Source organism: Dermacentor andersoni, chromosome 7, assembly GCF_023375885.2.
Source record: "Dermacentor andersoni chromosome 7, qqDerAnde1_hic_scaffold, whole genome shotgun sequence".
NCBI lineage: Eukaryota > Metazoa > Arthropoda > Arachnida > Ixodida > Ixodidae > Dermacentor > Dermacentor andersoni.
The window spans coordinates 9587871-9610092 of record NC_092820.1 but is presented as its reverse complement, the minus strand read 5'-3'; the positions used below and the strand labels follow the sequence as shown (position 1 = coordinate 9610092).

The 22222-nt window shown below is 47.8% G+C and overlaps 1 protein-coding gene across 8 annotated transcripts in view; it reads left to right on the top strand.

Annotated features, from left to right (window-relative positions):
- Positions 1-22222, top strand: part of Plc21C (Phospholipase C at 21C) — a 546034-nt gene that overhangs the window by 248718 nt on the left and 275094 nt on the right. For all 8 annotated transcript variants that reach the window (XM_055073221.2, XM_055073217.2, XM_055073222.2 and 5 more), the window contains exon 4: positions 18695-19132. In XM_055073221.2, coding sequence (XP_054929196.1) covers positions 18695-19132 — 438 coding nt within the window. The remainder of the gene's footprint in view (positions 1-18694; positions 19133-22222) is intronic.

Below are 22222 nucleotides of genomic sequence, written 5' to 3'. Positions count from 1 at the left end.
GGCAGGGTCCATAGGTATTTGCCAATACCCCGATCGCAAATCAAGTGTTGAGAAGTAGGAAGCAGCGTGTAAGCAATCAATGACGTCATCGATTCGCGGTAGTGGATAGACATCCTTCTTCGTCACTGCGTTTAGATGTCTGTAATCCACGGAGAATCTCCAGGAGCCATCATTTTTTCGGACCAGGATTGCTGGGGCTGCCCATGGACTAGATGACTCTTGAACGACACCTTTGTTCATCATCTCCTTGACTTGCTTTGCAATAACTTTGCGCTCGGACGACGACACTCGGTAGGGCTTCTGGCGGATGGGGTGTTCTGAGCCGGTATCTATTCTGTGACGAGCGCGGGACGACGGTAAATGAAGGGGTGCATCTCCATGCTTGAAGTCTAATGCAGTCTCATGCCTGGCAAGGACCTGTACTAGTGCTTGCCGTTCCGATGTACCGAGAGTCTTGCTGATCATGCCAAGCATTAACTCTTCAGAATGGCGACTATCACAAGGTGAGCAAGCTGTAGAGACCTCCATAGTTTGTTCTTCCACACACACACACACACACACACACACACACACACACACACACACACACACACACACACACACACACACACACACACACACACACATATATATATATATATATACATACATATATATATATATATATATATATATATATATATATATATATATATAGTAACGTATACGAAAGGCGCAGACAAGAAGAAAGAGAAGACGAAGAGAACTAGGAGCTTTGAGAGGCTGGGTTGCGCTACGATCACGCTAGGATCACCGTGCATCTCCTGTAAATAAGTCCATTTCTTTGCAACTCTTCATAACAGTTGTGGTGGAAGGTGCTGGGTAATCGACACCCGAAGACGGAGGCTGAACCACAAGTTCTTCGACGGAGCCGTCACCTTGCTGGACTTCCACCGAATCCACCGAAGCTGAATATGTCCCACAACGCAGACGAACAATGTCCCATTCCAACTGCTGTCCCGACAAGTTACTATATGTATATATATACACACACACACACACACACACATACAGCACAAGTAAGAACCAAGCACTCACCGCAGACACAGTACCACGTCGCGAAGTCCATCTCACCGCTGTTGGCGAGTTGTAAGGATTGGGGTCAGGCATGAAATAAATCGTAGCTGGCCCATGCCGTCGTCCAACTCATCCTCACTGAGGACGTTGTCGAAGGGAGAGAATTGTTCGAATCAAGAACGAGGAATATGGGATTTATTTACAATATCTACACGAAGAGTGGAGAATGTTATAGTTCATCAGTCTAACATGACTGAAAGAGAATGCACATTCAGCAGCCGCGCAACGGCTCCTTAAAAACTCTCTGTCCTCCCTAGATCCCTAGGCGAGGGAAAACGGCCGTTCAACCTTCGACCAATAAGAGCGTCCAAAGTCATCGTTGCCGACCTGCCTTTGAGGGGGAGGGTTCACACACTCACTTCCACACAGGTTTCACTGAACACACCAAGGTGAGAGGGTTCTCGCAGACAGGAGTCTTGCCCCAAGCAGGCGCCTCTTGATTCCAGTGTTGACCCCCCAGTCATTGGTCTGTCCATTGACTGTGACGATTTCTGGGGCCCATGAGACCGCACCGCAAAACATCCTGTTCCAGGAGTTCTCTCGCTCCAAGCCAACCATGAAGTCAACGGCGAATCCACTAACAATATTTGGTCCACCGACCTCGTCTAGACATGCTGGCGCCGTACGGCTGTTGACACGGCACATTGTCGTTTTTACAAAGCGAGTCATCACAGCGGGCTGAGGAGGGTTCCAAGGTTGCTTCTCCGAACATCGCCACCCCCGCAGCTGTGGCAGGCTGGAAAAAATTTTGCAGGTTGGTACCCCTGCAGGCTGATCATAACAGTACATAGCTCGAAGGAGTGTTTCTTGTTCAGCTGCAAAGCACGAGTCGGGCACGATTGCTTATGCTGAGTGATATTCCCAGTCAAAATGCTCCACTCGCAGCATCGACTTAGCATTTCAGAGGATCTGATGATTCTATCAGGCACCAGTTCTACGTTTGGCTGTAGTGCCCAGCCAACATATTTTTTCGCCTGATAGGCATGTAATTGAACCCATTGGTTCAATGCAGGCACCTTCACATCACATGACTGATGTGCCCAGTCCTCATGCTTTCCTTGAAACACTTAACACTCATGTCTCCGAGCCTTCTTGCTTACATGCAGTTCTTCGTAAGTCTTTGCTCCCAGTTGTATCTGAGGAGCGCGTCAGTGAATCTTTGGATTATTTTGATTCCTGTTCTTCACCTTCAGAGTCGTCTTCTGGGCACTTCAGAGAGCTAGAAAGCTCACATGCAAAGTCCTTATCTCCACCCCCCAGTTTCATCTGGTGGGTGCTTAACTGAGCAGCAAAGCTCGCATATCAAGTTTGCATCCCCGCCCCCAGTTTCATCTGGTGGGTGCTTAACTGAGCGGCAAAGCTCAAAACCAACAGAGCCATTATTGGCACCGCGGCGATCAAACAGACGGCGCCAGAAACTGAGTCATTTACAAGATTTTGTTTTACATGATGTGTCAGTATTTCATGTCCTCATGTCATGTCAGTATTTCATGTTAAACCTGAACAGGTGTTCAGATAATTGACTGCTGGGCACTCCATGGAGTTACAAGTATCCAGTGCACATGTTTAAATGTTGTCTTATATTTGCATTTAAAAAATGCTCATTTTCTTACGTGTTTTTATGTGTAAGCCGTGTGCTTTGATTTTCTGCTTTTGTTCTCCAAGGAGGATAGAGCAGAGACAGTGTTGTGTCATTCTGAAATGTTTATATAATGCTTCTTGTGTAATGTCATTCGGAATTGCGTAATGTAATTCAGAAATGTATAATGATGCCGCCTTGTTTCTTGTGTTGAGATTGTTAATGTCACAATTTCTCAAAATAATTTTAAAAAAGGGAGGGGTGATGCTGTATCGGCAGTTTTGAAACCGAAACCGTATCTGACCTTATCTGAGCCACCCTCAGGGGGCGCTGATGTAACGACACTGGTGATGTAGGCAGTGAAAATAAAAATGCAGTGATGGGTAGAAAGTAATAGAGTACTCGGAGAACTTCAGAACAGGTTCAGAAGTGGTAGGCACTTAGATGATGCCCTCTTCGTGCTTACCCAGTGTATACTAATAGCTAATGCGGAAAAGAGACCTCTATATTTAGCCTTCCTGGACATAAGCGGTGCATACCACAACGTGAACAGGGAACTCCTGTGGAACATATTAAATGATGAAGGTATCAGTCATGAGGTAATTGATTTCCTACAGGGAATATATTGAGAAAGTAATGTTGAAATAACATGGGAATGAGTTAAGAGTACGACAACTGTTGAGGTACACAAAGGATTAAGGCAAGGTTGTCCTCTATCACAGCTGCTGTTCATGCTTTATATGATAAGTATGGAAAGAAGGCAACAACGGAGCAATCTAGGGTATAATCTGTTGTACAGATTAGGCGGAAAGGTTGTTGAGCAACGACTACCGGGTTTAATGTATGCGGACAATATTGCACTGTTAGCAAATAACCAGGAAGATTTGCAAACTCTGGTTAATTATTGTGGAGACGAAGGAGACAGTCTAGGTTTCAGTTTTAGCGCAGCTAAGTCTGGTGGGATGTTTTTCAACGATACACCTGATCAGGAACTTACAATACAAGGCCATGAAATAACCCGAGTGGCCGAATACAAATATCTTGGGGTATGGGTAAACAAAGGGAAGATGTACAGAGAGAAGTATGAACAGTCTAGCAAAAGGGCGAAGAGATGCTGGGATAATGAAACATATGGCCTTGTGGGGGTACAACAGGTGTGAGGTAATGAGAGGTATTTTGAAAGGAATACTGTAATGGTGACGGGGCTTACTTTTGGAAATGCGCTCCTGTGCTTAAAGGGCCCCTGAAACGGTTCGGACAAATTTTGTAGACGCGTAGGGTACAGCTTAAGTAGAACATTCACACCACAATTTAAGTGAAGCGTTACGTATTAATGGAGCTTCAAGCGATTAGAAGTTACCCTCCTCCCTAGTCATGCTTTTCCTCCTCAACTCGTTCGCCGAGCGATCGGGGCTAAGCTCCGCCTTCACTGGTTTCGCTTCACGATGCGACGTCACATCGTCCACTTCCGGTTGTTTTGGAGCCCGCCCCCGCCCGCGTGAAACCTCTCCGCTAGCCGCTTGGCCGTCGACCCCAAGCGAGAGCTATCGAAGCAGCGTGCGTTGCGAGCATTCTGTCGTAGCGCCGAACGTGTCTGGTATTCCGGTAACGACAGGCAAGCTGGTCATTTCAGCAAATGACTGGAGGCATAAACTCAAGCTGATGAAGGAACTTTAGCGTAGACGTACGTGCGGCCTGATCGGTCTGCACGGTCCAGCCACTTGTTGGCGCAGCGTTTAACCAGCCAAACAAAGCGCTAATATTGCTCTAACCAAGTGTAAAACATTTTAAACATTTATAAAAACAAAGTGTTGATGATTACACTCCTGCGAAAAATACACACCAGCAGCCAAAGAAGAATACACTTCGTTACTGCTACTGTGTATGGTTGAGCTCTGTGCCACCAGGTGGCTGCACCGTGCAGACCATTCGCATTTGCGATTCTGCTCATCCCATGGCTCATCCCGTTACGGCACAGTCAAGCGGCCAGACCCTGTGCCCTTGCGCTTGCATTTGCCCTAATACCGGACTCGCGAAACGCTATTGCGTTAGTAATTTTCCGGTGTAAAGTGACGGCCACAAACACGCAAACCCTGGCGCCGATCGGATAGCGGCAGTCCGATGCGCAGCAACCAGCTCGCTCGTATGCTGCCTTGCAGAGGGACACGATGTCGCAGCTTGACATATTGCCAGTCGCTACGTTTGCAGTCCACAAAGCAACAAAGTCGAATCATAGTGCTCGCGAAAAGACTGAGACCGACTCTGACCGCGGAGCTCTCGTCAAAATGGAGTACGTTGTAACACAAGCAGACGACACTTGCTATGTGCCGGAAGTACTTAATTGTATTGAAAAGTCGTTCTTGTGCATTCTCTTTATGTTACTTTCTGTTTATAAAAACAAATGAACTAACATTCCAACTATTACGAAGATCATTTGTTTACCATAAAGTTGTAAAAATTATTGATCACGCGCCCTGGTCAGCCAATCGGATAGCTCGCCCCACTGACGTCATATGGGTGATTTTCGTCATATGGGTAGGGGCGGCTTAAAATTCCACCGAGCAGCGTGCTCCGATCGGCAGCGATGTGCATTTTTAAAACCTTATAATAAATTACACGCTTTACGCGGAGCACTTAGATGTGTCAATTAATGATCAGAAGGACCTACTCTAACGACTCAGTACGTTTGTAGAAAATCGTCAAAATCGTTTCAGGGTCCCTTTAAGGGCAGAAGTTCAGTCGAGATTAGAAGTAAATCAGAGAGCTGTTGGAAGATCAGCACTAGGTGCCCACGGGAAAACCACAAATGAGGCAGTACAGGGGGATATGGGCTGGGCATCATTCGAAGCACGGGAAGCTGAGAGTAAAATCCTATACGAAAAACACCTGAGGAAATTGGACAATAACAGGTGGGCAGCTAAGGTATTGAAATACCTATACAGAAAGAGAATTGACTCACAATGGCAGAAAAGAACTAAGAAGCTGACCAGTAAGTATGCCAGACATGAGGATGGAGAAGGACAGGGCATTAAACGACAGGTTAAAAATGCGGAAGGTAAAAATTGGATAAATTTAATGGAAAAGAAGCATAGTGTTGAACTATATCGATACTGGAAACAGCAGATCAGGAAGGAAACATTTTAATGATAACTCAAAAGGCAGTGCCCTACTCTTTGAAGCTAGGTCAGGATGTCTTAGAATGCGGAGGTATAAAAAGAAATTTAAAGAAGAAGAAGATACATGTACTGTGTGTGGTAAATCTGTAGAAACAATAGAACACCTCATACTAAAATGTGATGGTATCCATCTCGATGTCAATGCAGGCACAGTCACGTTTCCCGAGGCCCTAGGGTTTAGAGATAACAGTAGTCATGTAAATAAATATGCGGTGGAAATTAGCAAAAAGTCATTGGAAGATTGGGGGCTCAAAAACAGAGAGGTGACATAAGGTTAAAAGTGTAGGAAGAAGTATTTAAAGAAAATGGCAAATTTCAAGAACTTACAACACAGTTAAAAAATATAAAAGGCTGTGCATGGTGGTAACTGCCATCATCCCATTTCAAAGGGCACTCTCCTACCTTCCATCTATCCATCCATCCATCACTTGCATCACATAGCAAGAGCTTGACTTAAAAATTGTAACAGCGCAAACACATACATCCACAAAGTAACAAGATGAGACAAGCGCTCTGTGGATGCATGCATGCATTTACTTTGTGGATGCATGTGTTTGCGCTGTTACAATTTTAAGTCAAGTATGCAGCAACTCGCCCAAAAAGAAGTTTTAATAAAGCAAGAGCTTGGTGGCATAACATGGTGGCATGACGGCGCCTCCGTCCGTCCGTACATCCATCCATCCATCCAGCTGGCGCCACCGTCGGCATGGCATGAGGGATCACATGGAGACTGTGGCTGCGTCGGCTGCTTCGGAAATGAAGTGAGCTGAAAACAAAAGTTGAAAGTCCCACCTGTGCTGCGGTTCTGATTAAGTGGTGAGGCATTCCCACCTTGGGTGTGTGCTTGACAACATTTGAAATCGGTATAATAGGCAGTATAATAGGCCTTTGGATGCGTGCAACAAGGTAGGCTACTGCTTGGTGCCGCAGTGCCGGACATATGCAACGGAGCCTGGTGTCAGCCTTATTCACACATAGCTAAAAGACAAGACGCTGCGTGAAGCTTGGCTCGCAAAACTTAGAACCGGCAAACAGCCATCGGCTACAACTCGGGTATGCAGCAAGCACAGACGCGAGGAATATTTCTGCTATGGTGCCAGGACAGCGATGTTCGGTGAGTAGCAGAAAACGCGCACTGAGACGTTTGCCCGCACTCCCTGCCCGGCTAATGTCACGACAGTTCGGTCTATGAACTTGTTGATGCTAGACACTGGCAAGTTCACTGCAATGAAAAGGGAGTTGTAAGAAGCACATTAAATAAAGGCATGGCATATGGTTATGTTTGTGTTTTGAATTAACGCTCTGGATTACAAAAAAGAAGCAGCGCGAAATCGTCTGCTGACTGCATACAGTGCGATGTAACTTTAGAAATAGTATTCAAACGTTGAAGAATTTAGAAAAAAGAAATATTGAATCGTTGCGACGGCACATCACAGTCGCAGTAGGCGTCGAAGCCTTTTGTTAAAATGAAATTGTCTTTGAACAGCTCTGATAACATCCACGTGATGATGGTTGCTTGTGGACTGTCAAATGCTCATATGCTGCGGCCTAAAGCTCACGGCATGGTGCAAAAATGCTCTCAGTGAAAGCGAAACATTGTGCGCGGACATGCATACAGAGGCGCAGTCCGTCACCGCGAACCCGTGCGATTGCTGCACGCATTGAGGCTTTGTTCTGTTTTGTGCCATTTGGTTATACAGACCCTCCACTAAAGAACATATTTCACATAGTTTGCGCCCAGTGATTTCCAACCTTTCACGCATAAAGTCAGTTTTCGTAAATCGCGGAAAAAATTGAGAAAAGGACCATTATTTAAGGCGTGAAGTCCCACACATGCACACGGTGTGCTCCAACACGCGTGTAATTACCAGAGTTCAAAGTTTTGACTGCGTCAAAGTATGTGTACATGGTTTCGTAGGTTCACATACAGTGCATATGACGTATGCGGTATACCCATGTACTTAATCGGACACATAAGAATGGTAACATTAAGCAGTAAAAATCTTAATCCTTATCAGCAAGCCTGGGGTCCTTTGGAGCCTTTCTCAGCCATTATACTCCTGCACACAAAACGTGTGAGTAGCCGCTGCTCATGCCTCCAATATTGAGGACGCGTCCGGCAGCACCGGGATGGAGGCAAAATGTAAGAGGCCTGTGGAGAGATTCCTCATTGGTGTTCCATAATTCTCGTGCGGGCATGGTATGTTGCAGCAGTCGCGGGACGCTTTTTTCGTTGCAGGGTGCTTGGGTAATCGTGACAATAGATTGTTTTTTTTTTTTTTTACAAGTATTGCTCCAGGAGGGCACATGTAACGGCTAACAAAGGCCTCTGGAGAGCACGTGGCATTACAAGTGTCCCCCGTTGCTGCTTTGGTGCCCTGGAGGCGCCGTCAATAATATGAAATAATGACACGTTATTACTAATGAATAAAATCTAATAAAGAAATAGAATCATGCAGTGTCGGCAAGTTCTGGCACAGCGCTACTGCGCCCGCACGAGAATTACGGAACGCCAATGAGGAATTTATCGACCCACATACAACTACGATCAAAGTGCAAGTTAAACATTCACAGGCGACCTAAATAAGGTTATCCGGAGCCATTCACTACGACCTCCCTCATAGCTTTAGTCGCTTCGGGACATTAAAGATGTTAATCACCACAAACTAAGTCAGTACATGCGGCTGTACATTTGAAGCTAAACGACTGCATCCGTGAGTCATAGTGAGACTTGCAAAAGCGTAGAGAATGTGCTAACTTCTGGTGGAGCTCGAAACATAGCATGAATAAAGTCGCTTTTACGTCACAGGTCAGCTGCAGATACTTACACTTTCGCCGCAAGACGAAACTACATGAAACAAAGAGAGCACGTTAAAAAAAAAGTCAACTTAAACGTGCTAAAGGCATGCACAGGATGAACACATACACTTTTTTGAAGCGGCAGGCATGAACTAGGCTCAAAAGCAGAGGTTGTGAGGAACCATGGCACTTCACAAAGCCGTGTGTTTTTTGCCATTTTCTCGAAGTCAGTCCGCCCAATCCTATGTATCCACACTTTTCTTCTTTGTGCGTTGCGCTCGCTGGATGGTAAAGAAAGAAGCCTTTTGCCATCGCTGTGTCAGTTGCGGCAACCGAAGGCGCAGCAGTACGTACGGCCGTACAATTAAGGTATTGTCTCTAACACAGTCGATTTGTTCCGCTAATGCACTCGATCAGTCCATTTGCACGTACTTGCGTTGCGCATAGCCAACAATGGCGGTCGGTGCATGCTGGAAAGAAAAAAATATACGAAAGCATGGCGCCTACTTTCGCGCTGGAAAGAAAAATATACAAAATCGCGGCACCTGCTTCGATGTGACACAGATTGGCCAATGGGGGAGCGGAGGAGGCTGGGGCAACAGGAGGCGTGGAAGAGGAAATGTAGGGGAGAGCGGAGTGGCAGGAAGATCTAAGAATGGCGCTACTTTTGGAAAATTGAGGGGCTTTAGCGCAGCTAGAGCACTGCGCTGGCCCCGGCTACGGAGCTGGTTATGGCGAGGCACAAACGGGCGCCAAAGAGCTGTGCTCTAAAAAAAGGTTCATTATATGCATTGTGAGGAAATTTGTGCTTCATTAAAACAAGGTTTTCAATATGAGGCATCTATTGGAACTTCAAGGGGAATCAAGAATGCTTTGTTATAAATATTATATTATGTTATTTCCCTTTTCGTTCTAACGAGGTTTTACTGTATATATCTCTACAATTGAAGTTACTAGCTGAACAATTTATTAAAGTTTGCGTCGGGTTATCATACTTATACTGATGCAGTTTTGTAAAGTTGAAACATACACAGGGACGAAAACAGCTTCATCTCTGCTGTTTTCGTCCGTGTGTATGTTTCAACCAATCCGTTATCCTGAAACTCCCTTTGATGTTGTGGGACTCTATCACTTGGGATTGTTTCCACGTGCGTCTCATGCCAAAAAGTTCCTAATCGTGGCCACGGACTACCTCACAAAGTGGACCGAAGTCAAATTTGTCCCCGACTCTTCGGCACAGCACTTCCTAACTTTCCTTAATGAGTGCGTCGTTTTCCGCTACGGCACGCCACACTTGCTCATCACGAACTGCGACACAGCTTTCATGCCGCGCATATTTAAAAACCTATTAAATGAATATGGAATTCGTCATGCCGCAGCCACCACTCAGCAATCAGAAACGGACTGGTGGAGCATACTGTCACGTGGTCGTGACGTCAAAGAACACAGTAGCAAAACTGTGAAAGGCAAAAACTAGCTTTTATTGGGCGAACCTGTGCCCACAAAACAGGCTACACTTAAAGCACAACGAGAGCGGCGAACACAGTCGGCGATCGTCGTAAATCTGATCAACGAGTCAAGCGCGTCGGCTTTTATACAGCAGTCGTCGAATGTTCCAGACTAATCGTTCGGACCCGCGTACCTTCCACAAAGTTCTACAACGTTCGAGTCACGCGATGAAAGCAGATAACACAAGGTTCGGCGACAACAGACAGCGGATAGAAGCATCGATAACTTTCCAGAAACTTGGGATACATGCAGGTGCGTCCCGCGCTGTGTGATAGCATTTGTTAGGCGGCGAAGCGTGGTCGCCCGATAAAGATAAGTACACGTGTCAATACCCCCCTCTTAAAAAAAAGCATCGACCCGATGCTGCAAACAAACGAAAGTAATACACAAAAGCACTCGTAGCAAAGAAAACAACAAAAATAACGAAGTTCGTCAGCGTCCGTAAAAGGGTTTAAGGCGCACCACGTGGACCACTTCAGATCGTGCGCGGCGCCGCTGTGAATGCGAAATGCCGTCTGGCACGACCTCATAGTCCAGAGCGCCAATACGTCGGATGACCTTGTAGGGTCCGAAATAGCGTCGCAGTAGCTTCTCACTGAGTCCTCGTCGGCGTATCGGGGTCCATAACCAAACACGGTCGCCGGGCTGGTACTCGACGAAGCGTCGTCGGAGGTTGTAGTGTCGGCTGTCGGTCCTCTGTTGGTTCTTGATCCGGAGGCGGGCGAGCTGTCGGGCTTCTTCGGCGCGCTGGAGATAGCTAGCGACGTCAACATTCTCTTCGTCAGTGACGTGGGGCAGCATGGCGTCGAGCGTCGTCGTCGGGTTCCTGCCGTAAACCAGCTTAAACGGCGTGATCTGTGTTGTTTCTTGCACCGCCGTGTTGTAAGCGAAGGTTACATACGGCAGGACCGCGTCCCACGTCTTGTGCTCAACGTCGACGTACATCGCTAGCATGTCGGCGAGGGTCTTATTCAGGCGCTCCGTGAGACCATTAGTTTGCGGATGGTAGGCAGTTGTCCTCCTGTGGCTTGTCTGGCTATATTGCAGAATGGCTTGGGTGAGCTCTGCTGTAAAAGCCGTTCCTCTGTCGGTGATGAGGACTTCTGGGGCGCCATGTCGCAGCAGGATGTTCTCGACGAAAAATTTCGCCACCTCGGCTGCGCTGCCTTTCGGTAGAGCTTTTGTTTCAGCGAAGCGGGTGAGATAGTCCGTCGCCACGACGATCCACTTATTCCCGGATGTTGACGTCGGAAACGGCCCCAACAAATCCATCCCAATCTGCTCGAATGGTCGACGAGGAGGTTCGATCGGCTGTAGTAACCCTGCTGGCCTTGTCGGTGGTGTCTTGCGTCGTTGACAGTCTCGGCATGTCTTGACGTAACGGGCGACGTCGGCGGTAAGACGCGGCCAGTAATACCTTTCATGTATCCTCGACAGCGTCCGGGAGAATCCGAGGTGCCCAGCAGTGGGATCGTCGTGTAAGGCGTGCAGTACTCCTGGACGCAGCGCCGACGGAACAACAAGAAGGTAGTTGGCGCGGACTGGTGAAAAGTTTTTCTTCACGAGTAGGTTGTTTTGAAGCGTGAACGAAGATAATCCACGCTTAAATGCCCTAGGGACAACGTCGGTGTGCCCTTCCAAATACTCGACAAGGGCTTTTAGCTCCGGGTCCCCTCGTTGTTGATCAGCGAAGTCTTCCGCGCTTATTGTTCCGAGGAAGGCGTCGTCATCCTCGTTATCTTGCGGCGGCGGGTCAATGGGGGCACGTGATAGGCAATCGGCATCTGAGTGTTTTCGACCGGACTTGTATGTTACAGTGATGTCGTATTCTTGTAGTCTGAGGCTCCACCGTGCCAGCCGTCCTGAAGGGTCCTTTAAGTTAGCTAGCCAACACAACGCGTGATGGTCGCTGACCACTCTGAATGGCCTGCCATATAGGTAGGGGCGAAATTTCGCTGTAGCCCAAACGATGGCGAGGCATTCCTTTTCCGTTGTGGAATAATTGCCTTCCGCTTTTGACAACGACCGGCTAGCGTAAGCTATCACGTGTTCATGTCCATCTTTTCTCTGGACTAGGACGGCACCTAGGCCTAGGCTACTGGCGTCAGTGTGAATTTCGGTATCGGCGAGCTCGTCGAAGTGCGCAAGTACGGGCGGCGACTGCATGCGTCGTTTGAGTTCTTCAAATGCGTCGGCCTGCGGCGTTTCCCACTTGAACTCGATGTCACATTTAGTTAGCTGTGTCAGCGGCTCAGCGATGCGTGAAAAGTCCTTGACAAATCGCCTGTAGTAGGCACACATGCCAAGAAATCTACGCACTGCCTTCTTGTCGGTGGGCTGCGGAAACATTGCGATGGCAGCTGTCTTCTGCGGGTCGGGGCGGACTCCAGACTTGCTGATGACGTGGCCTAGGAACAGAAGCTCATCGTAGGCGAAGCGGCACTTTTCTGGCTTCAGAGTGAGCCCTGATGACTTGATGGCCTCGAGTACTGTTGCGAGCCGCCTAAGGTGATCGTCGAAATTTTCGGCGAAGACAACGACGTCATCCAAGTAAACAAGACAGGTCTGCCACTTCAATCCTGCTAAAACCGTGTCCATCACGCGCTGAAACGTTGCAGGCGCCGAGCACAGTCCAAATGGCATAACCTTGAACTCGTAGAGGCCGTCTGGGGTGATGAAGGCGGTCTTTTCGCGATCTCTTTCGTCGACTTAAATTTGCCAATAGCCAGACTTGAGATCCATCGACGAGAAGTATTTAGCGTTGCAGAGCCGATCTAATGCGTCGTCTATCCGTGGGAGGGGGTATACATCCTTCTTCGTGATCTTGTTCAGTCGACGATAATCGACACAGAAACGTAGGGTTCCGTCCTTTTTCTTTACCAGGACAACAGGGGATGCCCACGGGCTTTTCGACGGCTGGATGATGTCGTCGCGCAGCATTTCGTCGACTTGTTCTCTTATAGCTTCACGTTCCCGCGTCGAAACTCGGTAAGGGCTCTGGCGTAGTGGTCGAGCGCATTCTTCGGTTATTATGCGATGCTTTGCGACTGGTGTTTGTCGAATCCTCGATGACGTCGAAAAGCAGCCTTTGTATCGTCGAAGCAGACTTCTGAGCTGTTGCTGCTTAATCACGGGGAGACTTGGACTTATGTCGAAGTCTGGCTCGGGAACTACGGTCGTCGGGGTAGATGCGATAGAATCCGAGAGGACAAAGGCATCGCTGGTTTCCACAATTTCCTCGATGTATGCGATCGTCGTTCCCTTGTTGATGTGCTTGAACTCCTTGCTGAAGTTTGTCAGCAACACTTTCGTGTTTCCTCCGTGCAGTCGAGCGATCCCTCTTGCGACGCAAATTTCACGGTCGAGCAGTAGACGTTGGTCGCCTTCGATGACGCCTTCTACGTCAGCGGGTGTTTCGGTGCCGACCAAAATAACAATGCTGGAGTGAGGCGGGATGCTCACTTGATCTTCAAGCACACTCAAGGCGTGGTGACTACGAGGGCTCTCTGGCGGTATTGCTCTATCTTCCGACAGCGTTATTGACTGTGTCTTCAGGTCGATGATTGCGCCGTGTTGGTTCAGGAAGTCCATACCGAGAATGACGTCTCGTGAACACTGTTGGAGGATAACGAAAGTGGCAGGGTAAGTCCGGTCGTGAATGGTTATTCTTGCCGTGCAGATTCCAGTCGGCGTGATGAGGTGTCCTCCTGCGGTGCGAATTTGAGGGCCCTCCCATGCAGTCTTAACCTTCTTCAACTGGGCGGCGATGTGTCCACTCATGACGGAGTAATCGGCCCCTGTGTCGACTAAGGCGGTGACTGCGTGGCCGTCGAGAAGCACGTCGAGGTCGGTGGTTCTTTGTCTTGCGTTACAGTTAGGTCGTGGCGTCGGATCACGGCTGTGTCGCGTTGACCTGTGGCTGATATGGGGCGTCGGCAGGTCGTTTTTCGTCGTCGTATTTTTTGCTTTCACACTTCGTCGGGACGGCGGCGTGTCGTTATGTCGTCGAGGTAGTTTCTTCGGCATCTTCGTCGGCGGCGGAGGATCTTCGTCAGTTCGACGAACAGCAACCGCACCTCCATCGGTTGCTGCTTTTAGTTTTCCGGATACGGGCTCGCTGACCGGCCCCGGGCTGGGCCAGTGTATGGACGGCGCTGCGGCGACAGGTAGCGGCCTGGTGACGGCGAACGGGACGGTCGTCGAGGGCTCCACTGAGTAGCGGCGAGGTAGTCGGCGATGTCACGAGGGCGTTCACCTTCCCGAGGGCGCGGTGCGTTGACGGCGAACCCTCGCAATCCCAGGTCGCGGTATGGGCAACGGCGGTACACATGGCCGGCTTCCCCGCAGTGGTAGCAGAGCGGGCGGTGGTCAGGAGCGCGCCAAACGTCTGTCTTCCTCGGGTAGCTGCGCTGCGCGACGGGTGGGCGTGCTGGCGGCGGCGGCGGCGGTGGTCGACGGAACTGCGGCGTTACAGGGCCCTGGCGCGGTCGTGGAGGGACACCTTGACGGCGGGCGACGGCGGCGTAGGTCATTGCTTCTGGCTGAGGTTGCGGTGATCGTGGTTGCACCTCAGGCACTCCAAGCGATCGCTGAACCTCTTCTTTGACGATTTCAGTGATTGGATCCACTTGGGACTGCGACCTTGGGTAGAACTTCTGCAGCTCCTCCCGTACGACCGCTCTGATAGTCTCTCGTAGATCGTCGGTAGCCAGTGATTGAACCCCGGCGTAGGTTGTAGAGTTCGTGCGGCGATCGAATTGCCGGTTTCGCATCTCGAGTGTCTTCTCGATGCTGGTGGCCTCACGAAGAAACTCGTCGACGGTCTTCGGTGGGCTTCGTACCATTCCGGCAAAAAGTTCCTCTTTCACACCACGCATGAGTAGGCGGACTTTCTTCTCTTCGGGCATTTCGGGGTCAGCGTGACGGAATAGACGGCTCATTTCCTCCATGAAGATCGCGGTTGTCTCATTAGGTAGCTGCACCCGGGATTCTAATAGCGCTTGGGCTCGTTCTCGGCGTACGACGTTTGCGAATGTCTGCAGGAAGCCGCTTCGGAACAGGTCCTAGGTCGTCAAGGTGGCTTCGCGGTTCTCGAACCACGTCCTGGCAGCGTCTTCCAATGCGAAGAAGACATATCGCAGTTTGTCTTCATTGTTCCAGCTATTAAACGTAGCGACCCTCTCATATGTTTCCAGCCAGCTTTCCGGGTCCTCAAAAGTTGAACCGCGGAACGTCGGAGGCTCCCTGGGCTGCTGCAGCACGACGGGTGACGCTGGGGCTGCCATTGGGGTGGACGTGGTGGCCATCTTCCTAGTCGTCTCAGGCAAAAGTCCGTGCTCCGGGGGCAGTCCTTGCAGCCTGCGGCTACCTCGCTGGTTCTTGGCGACGTTAGTGTCTTCCGAGTGAGGGCTTGGGTCACGGCTTTGTGGGGGCGTCCGGTACATGAACGCAAAGCACCTCCACCAGATGTCACGTGGTCGTGACGTCAAAGAACACAGTAGCAAAACTGTGAAAGGCAAAAACTAGCTTTTATTGGGCGAACCTGTGCCCACAAAACAGGCTACACTTAAAGCACAACGAGAGCGGCGAACACAGTCGGCGATCGTCGTAAATCTGATCAACGAGTCAAGCGCGTCGGCTTTTATACAGCAGTCGTCGAATGTTCCAGACTAATCGTTCGGACCCGCGTACCTTCCACAAAGTTCTACAACGTTCGAGTCACGCGATGAAATCAGATAACACAAGGTTCGGCGACAACAAACAGCGGATAGAAGCATCGATAACTTTCCAGAAACTTGGGATACATGCAGGTGCGTCCCGCGCTGTGTGATAGCATTTGTTAGGCGGCGAAGCGTGGTCGCCTGATAAAGATAAGTGCACGTGTCAATACAAACCACACCATAAAGGACATCTTTTCATGTGTGAGTCCAACTCATAAGGACTGGGACAAATACATCGCCACTGCCGATGATATCATACCGTCATCACCACAGACGGTACGAGTGCTGAAGGATCGCCGTTTGCTTTATACCTGCAGCGGCCGTGTGAGGTAACTGTCATGCCCCAGGTTCAACACTTTGTGCGGACGCAAGACGAAGAGAAGCACCACTTATCACTTCTGTCAAAACGATGATTGTTGGTGGTCGCCTCGTTGAAAAAGGAGCCAGCCTCGTTGTTTCTTGCTGAGCTGGCGGTGTAGCCTTTGGCATCACAAGCACAGTGTGGCCAGTAAGAATTGACACATCCGTGGGCATGAGTCGGGAACACACAACTTATTTTTAACACTTATTTTCAGGCAAACTAAATTACTTGCACTGATATAGTTTGGCACTGATAATCAGTGCAGAAGACAACATAAATTTAAAATTTTATCAAGGTCAGCAAACACGGAATAATTGCCGAAATTGCCCTTTAACAAATTTTTTCGCTGCAGTCCCTCCCGCGAAATTGTATAAATCCTTGTTTCACAGTAAAATGAAATATGGGGCATTCTTTTGGGACCCCTACTCTGTTCAGAATAATGCTACACATTTCATCCTTAACAATAACAATTGCACAGATAGCGTCATATCTCTTCTCTCATGCCTTAAGTGCGTCCGTTTTTTGCTTTTCCATCAAGTTTATTACCGAGAGCTTTGTATCAGTCTTTATTCTTAGGACATTGCAAAAATAGAACACCTTCCCGGCTGCGGTTTCACTATTGAACACAACGCCAAATTTGATAACACCATAGCATATAGCCCAGGATGAGCATGAACACTTTCTCTTTTCTGTTTTTGTTTCTGCTGCCCACTTTTGCCCGTATATATTTGTTCCCCTATGTAATAGCTATGGTCTTAGGGTAACAATAAAGTATAAAAATGAGAGGAAGAGCTAATGTGTTCGTCAGGCATCCATTATTACGAGCCATATCAGCAAATTTAAGTTTTTAGGAACCACTTGTCAACTGACTTGCACCACTGGCCTGTCTCACGAAGAGCACCTTGAAATGTTTTACTGGCTGAAATCTTGCCTTAATTCCTCTACAAGAAGTGCAAATTTACCTTGACATTCGAGAGACTTGAGTAATTTCACCGAACGGGGATCAGAAGCCTAAGGAAATAGCTTAGGCTTTTCATATATGAGAAATAATGTCTTTGTCAGTCCAGTGAAAACACTTTGTCCATAGGACTTCCGAAGCATGTCCCAATGTCCATTCACTATTTCGGAGACAAATAGGACATCTGCCCGACAGCCAGTGTTGAATATTCTACTATTGGTCTCCCAAGGACATCGCACTGAGCCTGTTTAGGGTATTCTACCACAGATGTCCCAAGGTTATCCCACATCGACCTTTTTCGACATAAACACGAATATTTTTCCACCAATAGAGACTTCCTCTGGGAGTTTCCTTGTGACATAAGTATGTTTTGTTCTAATTACAATCCAAAGCTATCAAGTCTGCAGCTCATTTGTACATCATACTTTACGAATTTTCTTAGGCAATTTATCTTGGAAACTTCTATTAGTTCAATAAGGCACTTGTGCTTGGTGGAAAGCCTAGAAGAATGAGCACTGTGCCACAGTTCCACACACATGCGTGCGTGTGGAACGTCTGCATACAATGTAACTGTTCTTGGCATGTGGGCATTCTGCCCATTGCATATCTGTATCCAGTGTGTGCCGAGACCAAAATATATAGCAAACAATGTAAAAAATGCATTGGCTTATATCCATAAAGCATACACTTGACGCCTCCATGTCCCTCATGGGTGTGCAAAACGTCATTTTGTGCACTGACTCACAAAAGTAACTGGAACACCAATGCATTTCTCTGCAAAGTTCGAGAATTTATATCTCGAAACTGGTGTCATCCTGAGAATTTATTCCAAGTGAATCCTTCCTGCAAACTCCACCGCTAGAATTTGTAAATTGCAATATGAGCTATAAAGTAACTAGTTAGAAACTTAATTAGTTAGCTACTGTTAATTAGTTGATTATGTATTTCAATTTTTGTGCAAGTAATGTCCGCCCTTTTGAGTAGACTAGCTCATGAACTAAAATTGTGCTGTCTGCCCCAGGCAACCTTTAAAATTTTTGAAAGTTTGCTGAAACACTCGGTATATACTGAACAAACAGCGCAGACTATGGGGAGATGACAAGTGCCCGTGTTGTCCAGCATCTGTTCTTTGTTTGTTCAATATGTAGACGTGAGATTACCAATATGATTGACAGAGTGTTTGTAATCAGTATCTAAGTTGAACCCCGTTATAACCAAGTTGCTTCTTACAGACAGCTTCATTATATGTAATATTCTTTACAAACAGTTACCTATAATGGCGCTGTATGTATATGTGCTAACATGTATGCACTGAGACAATTGTTTTATTTACACCATTATATGCAATAAATCTTTATATCCCTGTTTGTCATATCGGGGTTTGGCCATTATCCTTTAGTGGCTCATAATCAGATTGCGGTTTTGGCGCATAATACCCCAGAGTTTAATCTTTCTTACCTCTTATTGGGTACGTAGGAGGGCAAGCTGCGCGACTCGGTGTCCATGGGTGCACCGGACGTGCCACTGGAGGAGAAGACGGTGACGGTGCTGTATGGGCCCGACCTGGTGAACGTGAGTGCCATCAGCTTCTGTGGCACGAGCCGCGAGGTGGCGCACTTGTGGAGTGACGAGCTGCTGAGCATGGCATACAACCTGCTTTCCCTGAACGCACCGGCCGCCACCTTTCTGGAGAAGGCACACACTAAGCTGCTGCTGTGCACCGACCGCGAGGGTCGGCTGCCTGTCAAGAGCGTGCTGCGCATGTTTGCCCAACACCGGGACGACCGCAAGCGAGTTGAGCGTGCACTCGAAGCTGTTGGACTGGCCGCTGGCAAGAACGACACTCTGGCACCTGAGCGACTCTCCCTCGATGTCTTCCTGCGATTCTACCGGCATCTGGTGGGCCGCCAGGAGGTACGTGGGACAATGCACTCCTTTGATGTATGTGTACGGTTCAAGATTTCACGTACCAGGCCCCATCGCAAATTTCAGTTACACAATAAATAGGGTTCTTAGAGCATGTACACTAACTCTAAGGGTGCCTCAGTGCGTGCACCCCTGTTAGGGTGGTGCCACTCTTTAAAAGCTGTTCAAAGGGTGCGGATTCAAATCCTGACCACAGCAACTGCATTTCGATGGGGGAGAGATGCAACAATGCCTGCGCACTGGTAATTGGGTGCTAGTTAAAATAACCCCCAGTGGTCAAAATTGATCTGGAATATCTCACTACAGCATGCCTCTTAATCAAATCATGGTTTTGGCACGTAACACCCCAGAGTTAATATTTTTTAAGAGGTGATGTCAGTGCACCGGCTACGCAAGACGAGTCGCCGCCATTATCTTGCCTACTCCCTGTGGCACTATAAGTGAGTGCAAAGACAGCGGTGAGCACGAGCTGTTTGTTTTTCAGGCATCGACATAACTTATCTTGGAGCTTGATTACACAAAAGCTAGCCTGTAATTGGCCTTATGGTGTGTCGGTTCCTGTGCCAGGCACCACAGGAAAAGTCTCACTGTTATAATTTATGCCAAAAGCATCAGTGTTTCCCATACTTTATTTCCATCAGTGTTTCTCAGCTGCTAGGTATGGGCTCATGGTGATCACGCTGTAGTGGTCATTACATCGTCATCATTCCAGCTTTGTCATCTGACTTTTGTCATGCCGTCATCATCATACAGTCATCATCCATTTTTTATCACACTGCCATTGTGATGTCGTCTTGGTCGGGCCGTCAGAGTGACGCCTTCTACTCCGACCCCCTGGTCAAAGTTGTCTAATAGCATGAGCCACTAGAGGTGCTCGTGGTCGGGATGCGGTCGAGGTCGTTGCATCGTCCTCATTCTGTCTGTCAGTTGAATCTCCTCATGCCGCCATCATCACGCCATCGTCGTCGTCAACATTCGTCGTGCATTCATTGTCACACTACCGTCGTGGTGCCGTTATGTTCGTTCCATTGTCGCCATTCTATCTTCGGTATCCGACTCTCATCATGCCATTGTTGTCACGCAGTCATCACCATACCATTGTCGTCTTGCTGTTGTTTAATCCTCGGCAGCACTTCTGCAACGTCATCCCATTTTCATGCAGTTGTCATATGACTTGCATCATTCCATCAACGTAATGTTTCTTCGTCATTCTTTTGTAACCATACTATCGTCATTCAATCGTGGTAATGTCGTCAGGCTGTCGTCATGAAATACTCGCTATCATGAATCTGCTGTCAGACAGTCGTCCTCATGCCGTGGTGGTCATGCAATCGTCGTCACTCCAGCTTTGTCGTGTCAGTCTTGTCATGTCATTGTCGTCACCCTACCGTTGTCACACAGGCTTCATAATACAGTCTGCATACCATTGTCATCATAAGCATGTCATCCTTTGCCCTCATACGTTGTCATAACGCCACTTGTTGTCATAATAACGTCACTGTCATTCCATTGTCATAACTTTAACTTACAAATCCAACTCCCATCATGGCGTCGTCGTCAGTCATTGTCAAACACTAATTGTCATACCATTGTCATCATCCCGTCAATGTCACTATCGTTTTACAAACGTCATCACACTGTCATCATGCCTTCGTCATCATACTGCCTTCATCAATCTAATGATATTATTTCTTGTTCGTCATTCTGTTGTAAACATGCGTTCGACATTCAGTCATGATTATACTGTCATTGTCAGACGGCCGCTATCATGAATCCATTGTCATACCATCATCGTCGTGCCATCATCGTCATCCAGTTAACATACTCTCATTATGCACTCATCGTGATCTCATTGTGCTCATGTCATCACCACACTGTCATCATTACATTATCGTCAACATTATACTGCCTTTGTTGTTCCATCAACATAATTCTATCACCATTGCGGCATCGGCATCATGCCGTCATCATCACATGCTGCCATGCTCATGTGCAACATTGGCAAGCAATTGCCATAGGCGTAGTGGGACTATATAGGAGTATAAAACTTGCAGAAAGTAGGTTAACCGAGGGGCCCAATTTTTATTAGTCATATCATAAAAGCCAACAAACACTGACACCAAGGACTAATAACACTAAGGACACTAATAAAAATCAAGCCCCTTAGCTAACCCCCTTTTTTCTATTTTATTACATAACGAGGGTCTCGAATCCGGCAACATTGATGCCTTCGGGCAGCATGTATGGGTTTATTGACCGGCTGCCTTCACCCAAAAAGATCACGTTCTTGTGACGCCTGCGACAGCAAGGACGTTCCACATTCGCCGCCAAAGTCTGTGAGTGGTGGTGCTGGCTAACATTCCCAGAGTTCTACTAGGAAACGTAAATACCCATTAAAGTTAATGGGGAAACGGCACCGCGGTAGTTCAATTGGTAGAACATCGCACGCGAAATGTGAAGGTTGTGGGATCATTCCCCACCTGTGGCAAATTGTTTTTTTATCCACTTTCATTTCCATTGACTTATCATGTCTTTATTTAATTTATTCAGCACAAGTAATTTCCCCTATGTTTTCCTTGGTGTCAGTGTTTGTTGGCTTCTTATGATATATAGGAGTATGTCGCATATAGTCGAAGCAGCGAAAGTTCCAGGATTCCCAGTACAGTGAAACCTCATTAAACCATAGTTGGCCAGAGCTTGGAAATAGTACGTACTAAATGGTAGTACTGCTTAACCGAAATAGCGTGAGATCGCCCACTTACCTGTCAAAAATGGAACTCGGAGAAGGTGCGATGAAAGGGAAAAAAAGACATGCAGTATTTATCCACTTCGCGCGACAAGAGTGTTATTTTCGTTTGATGCTGCCGCAGCCTAGCAGCGACGACAGCAGCCTCAAACTTGCTGAAGCTACGAGCCATCTTTTCAGCAGGCTCCATCTTCTCAGCAAACACTCGCATGGCAGATCCCTCGTTGGCGTTGCATGTTCTCCGTGCATGCAGGCGGTAGCACTGCAGAAGTCGTGGGGCGCCTTTTTCATTGCAAGGTACTGTTTTCGTCGCGATGATTGCGTTCATGAGG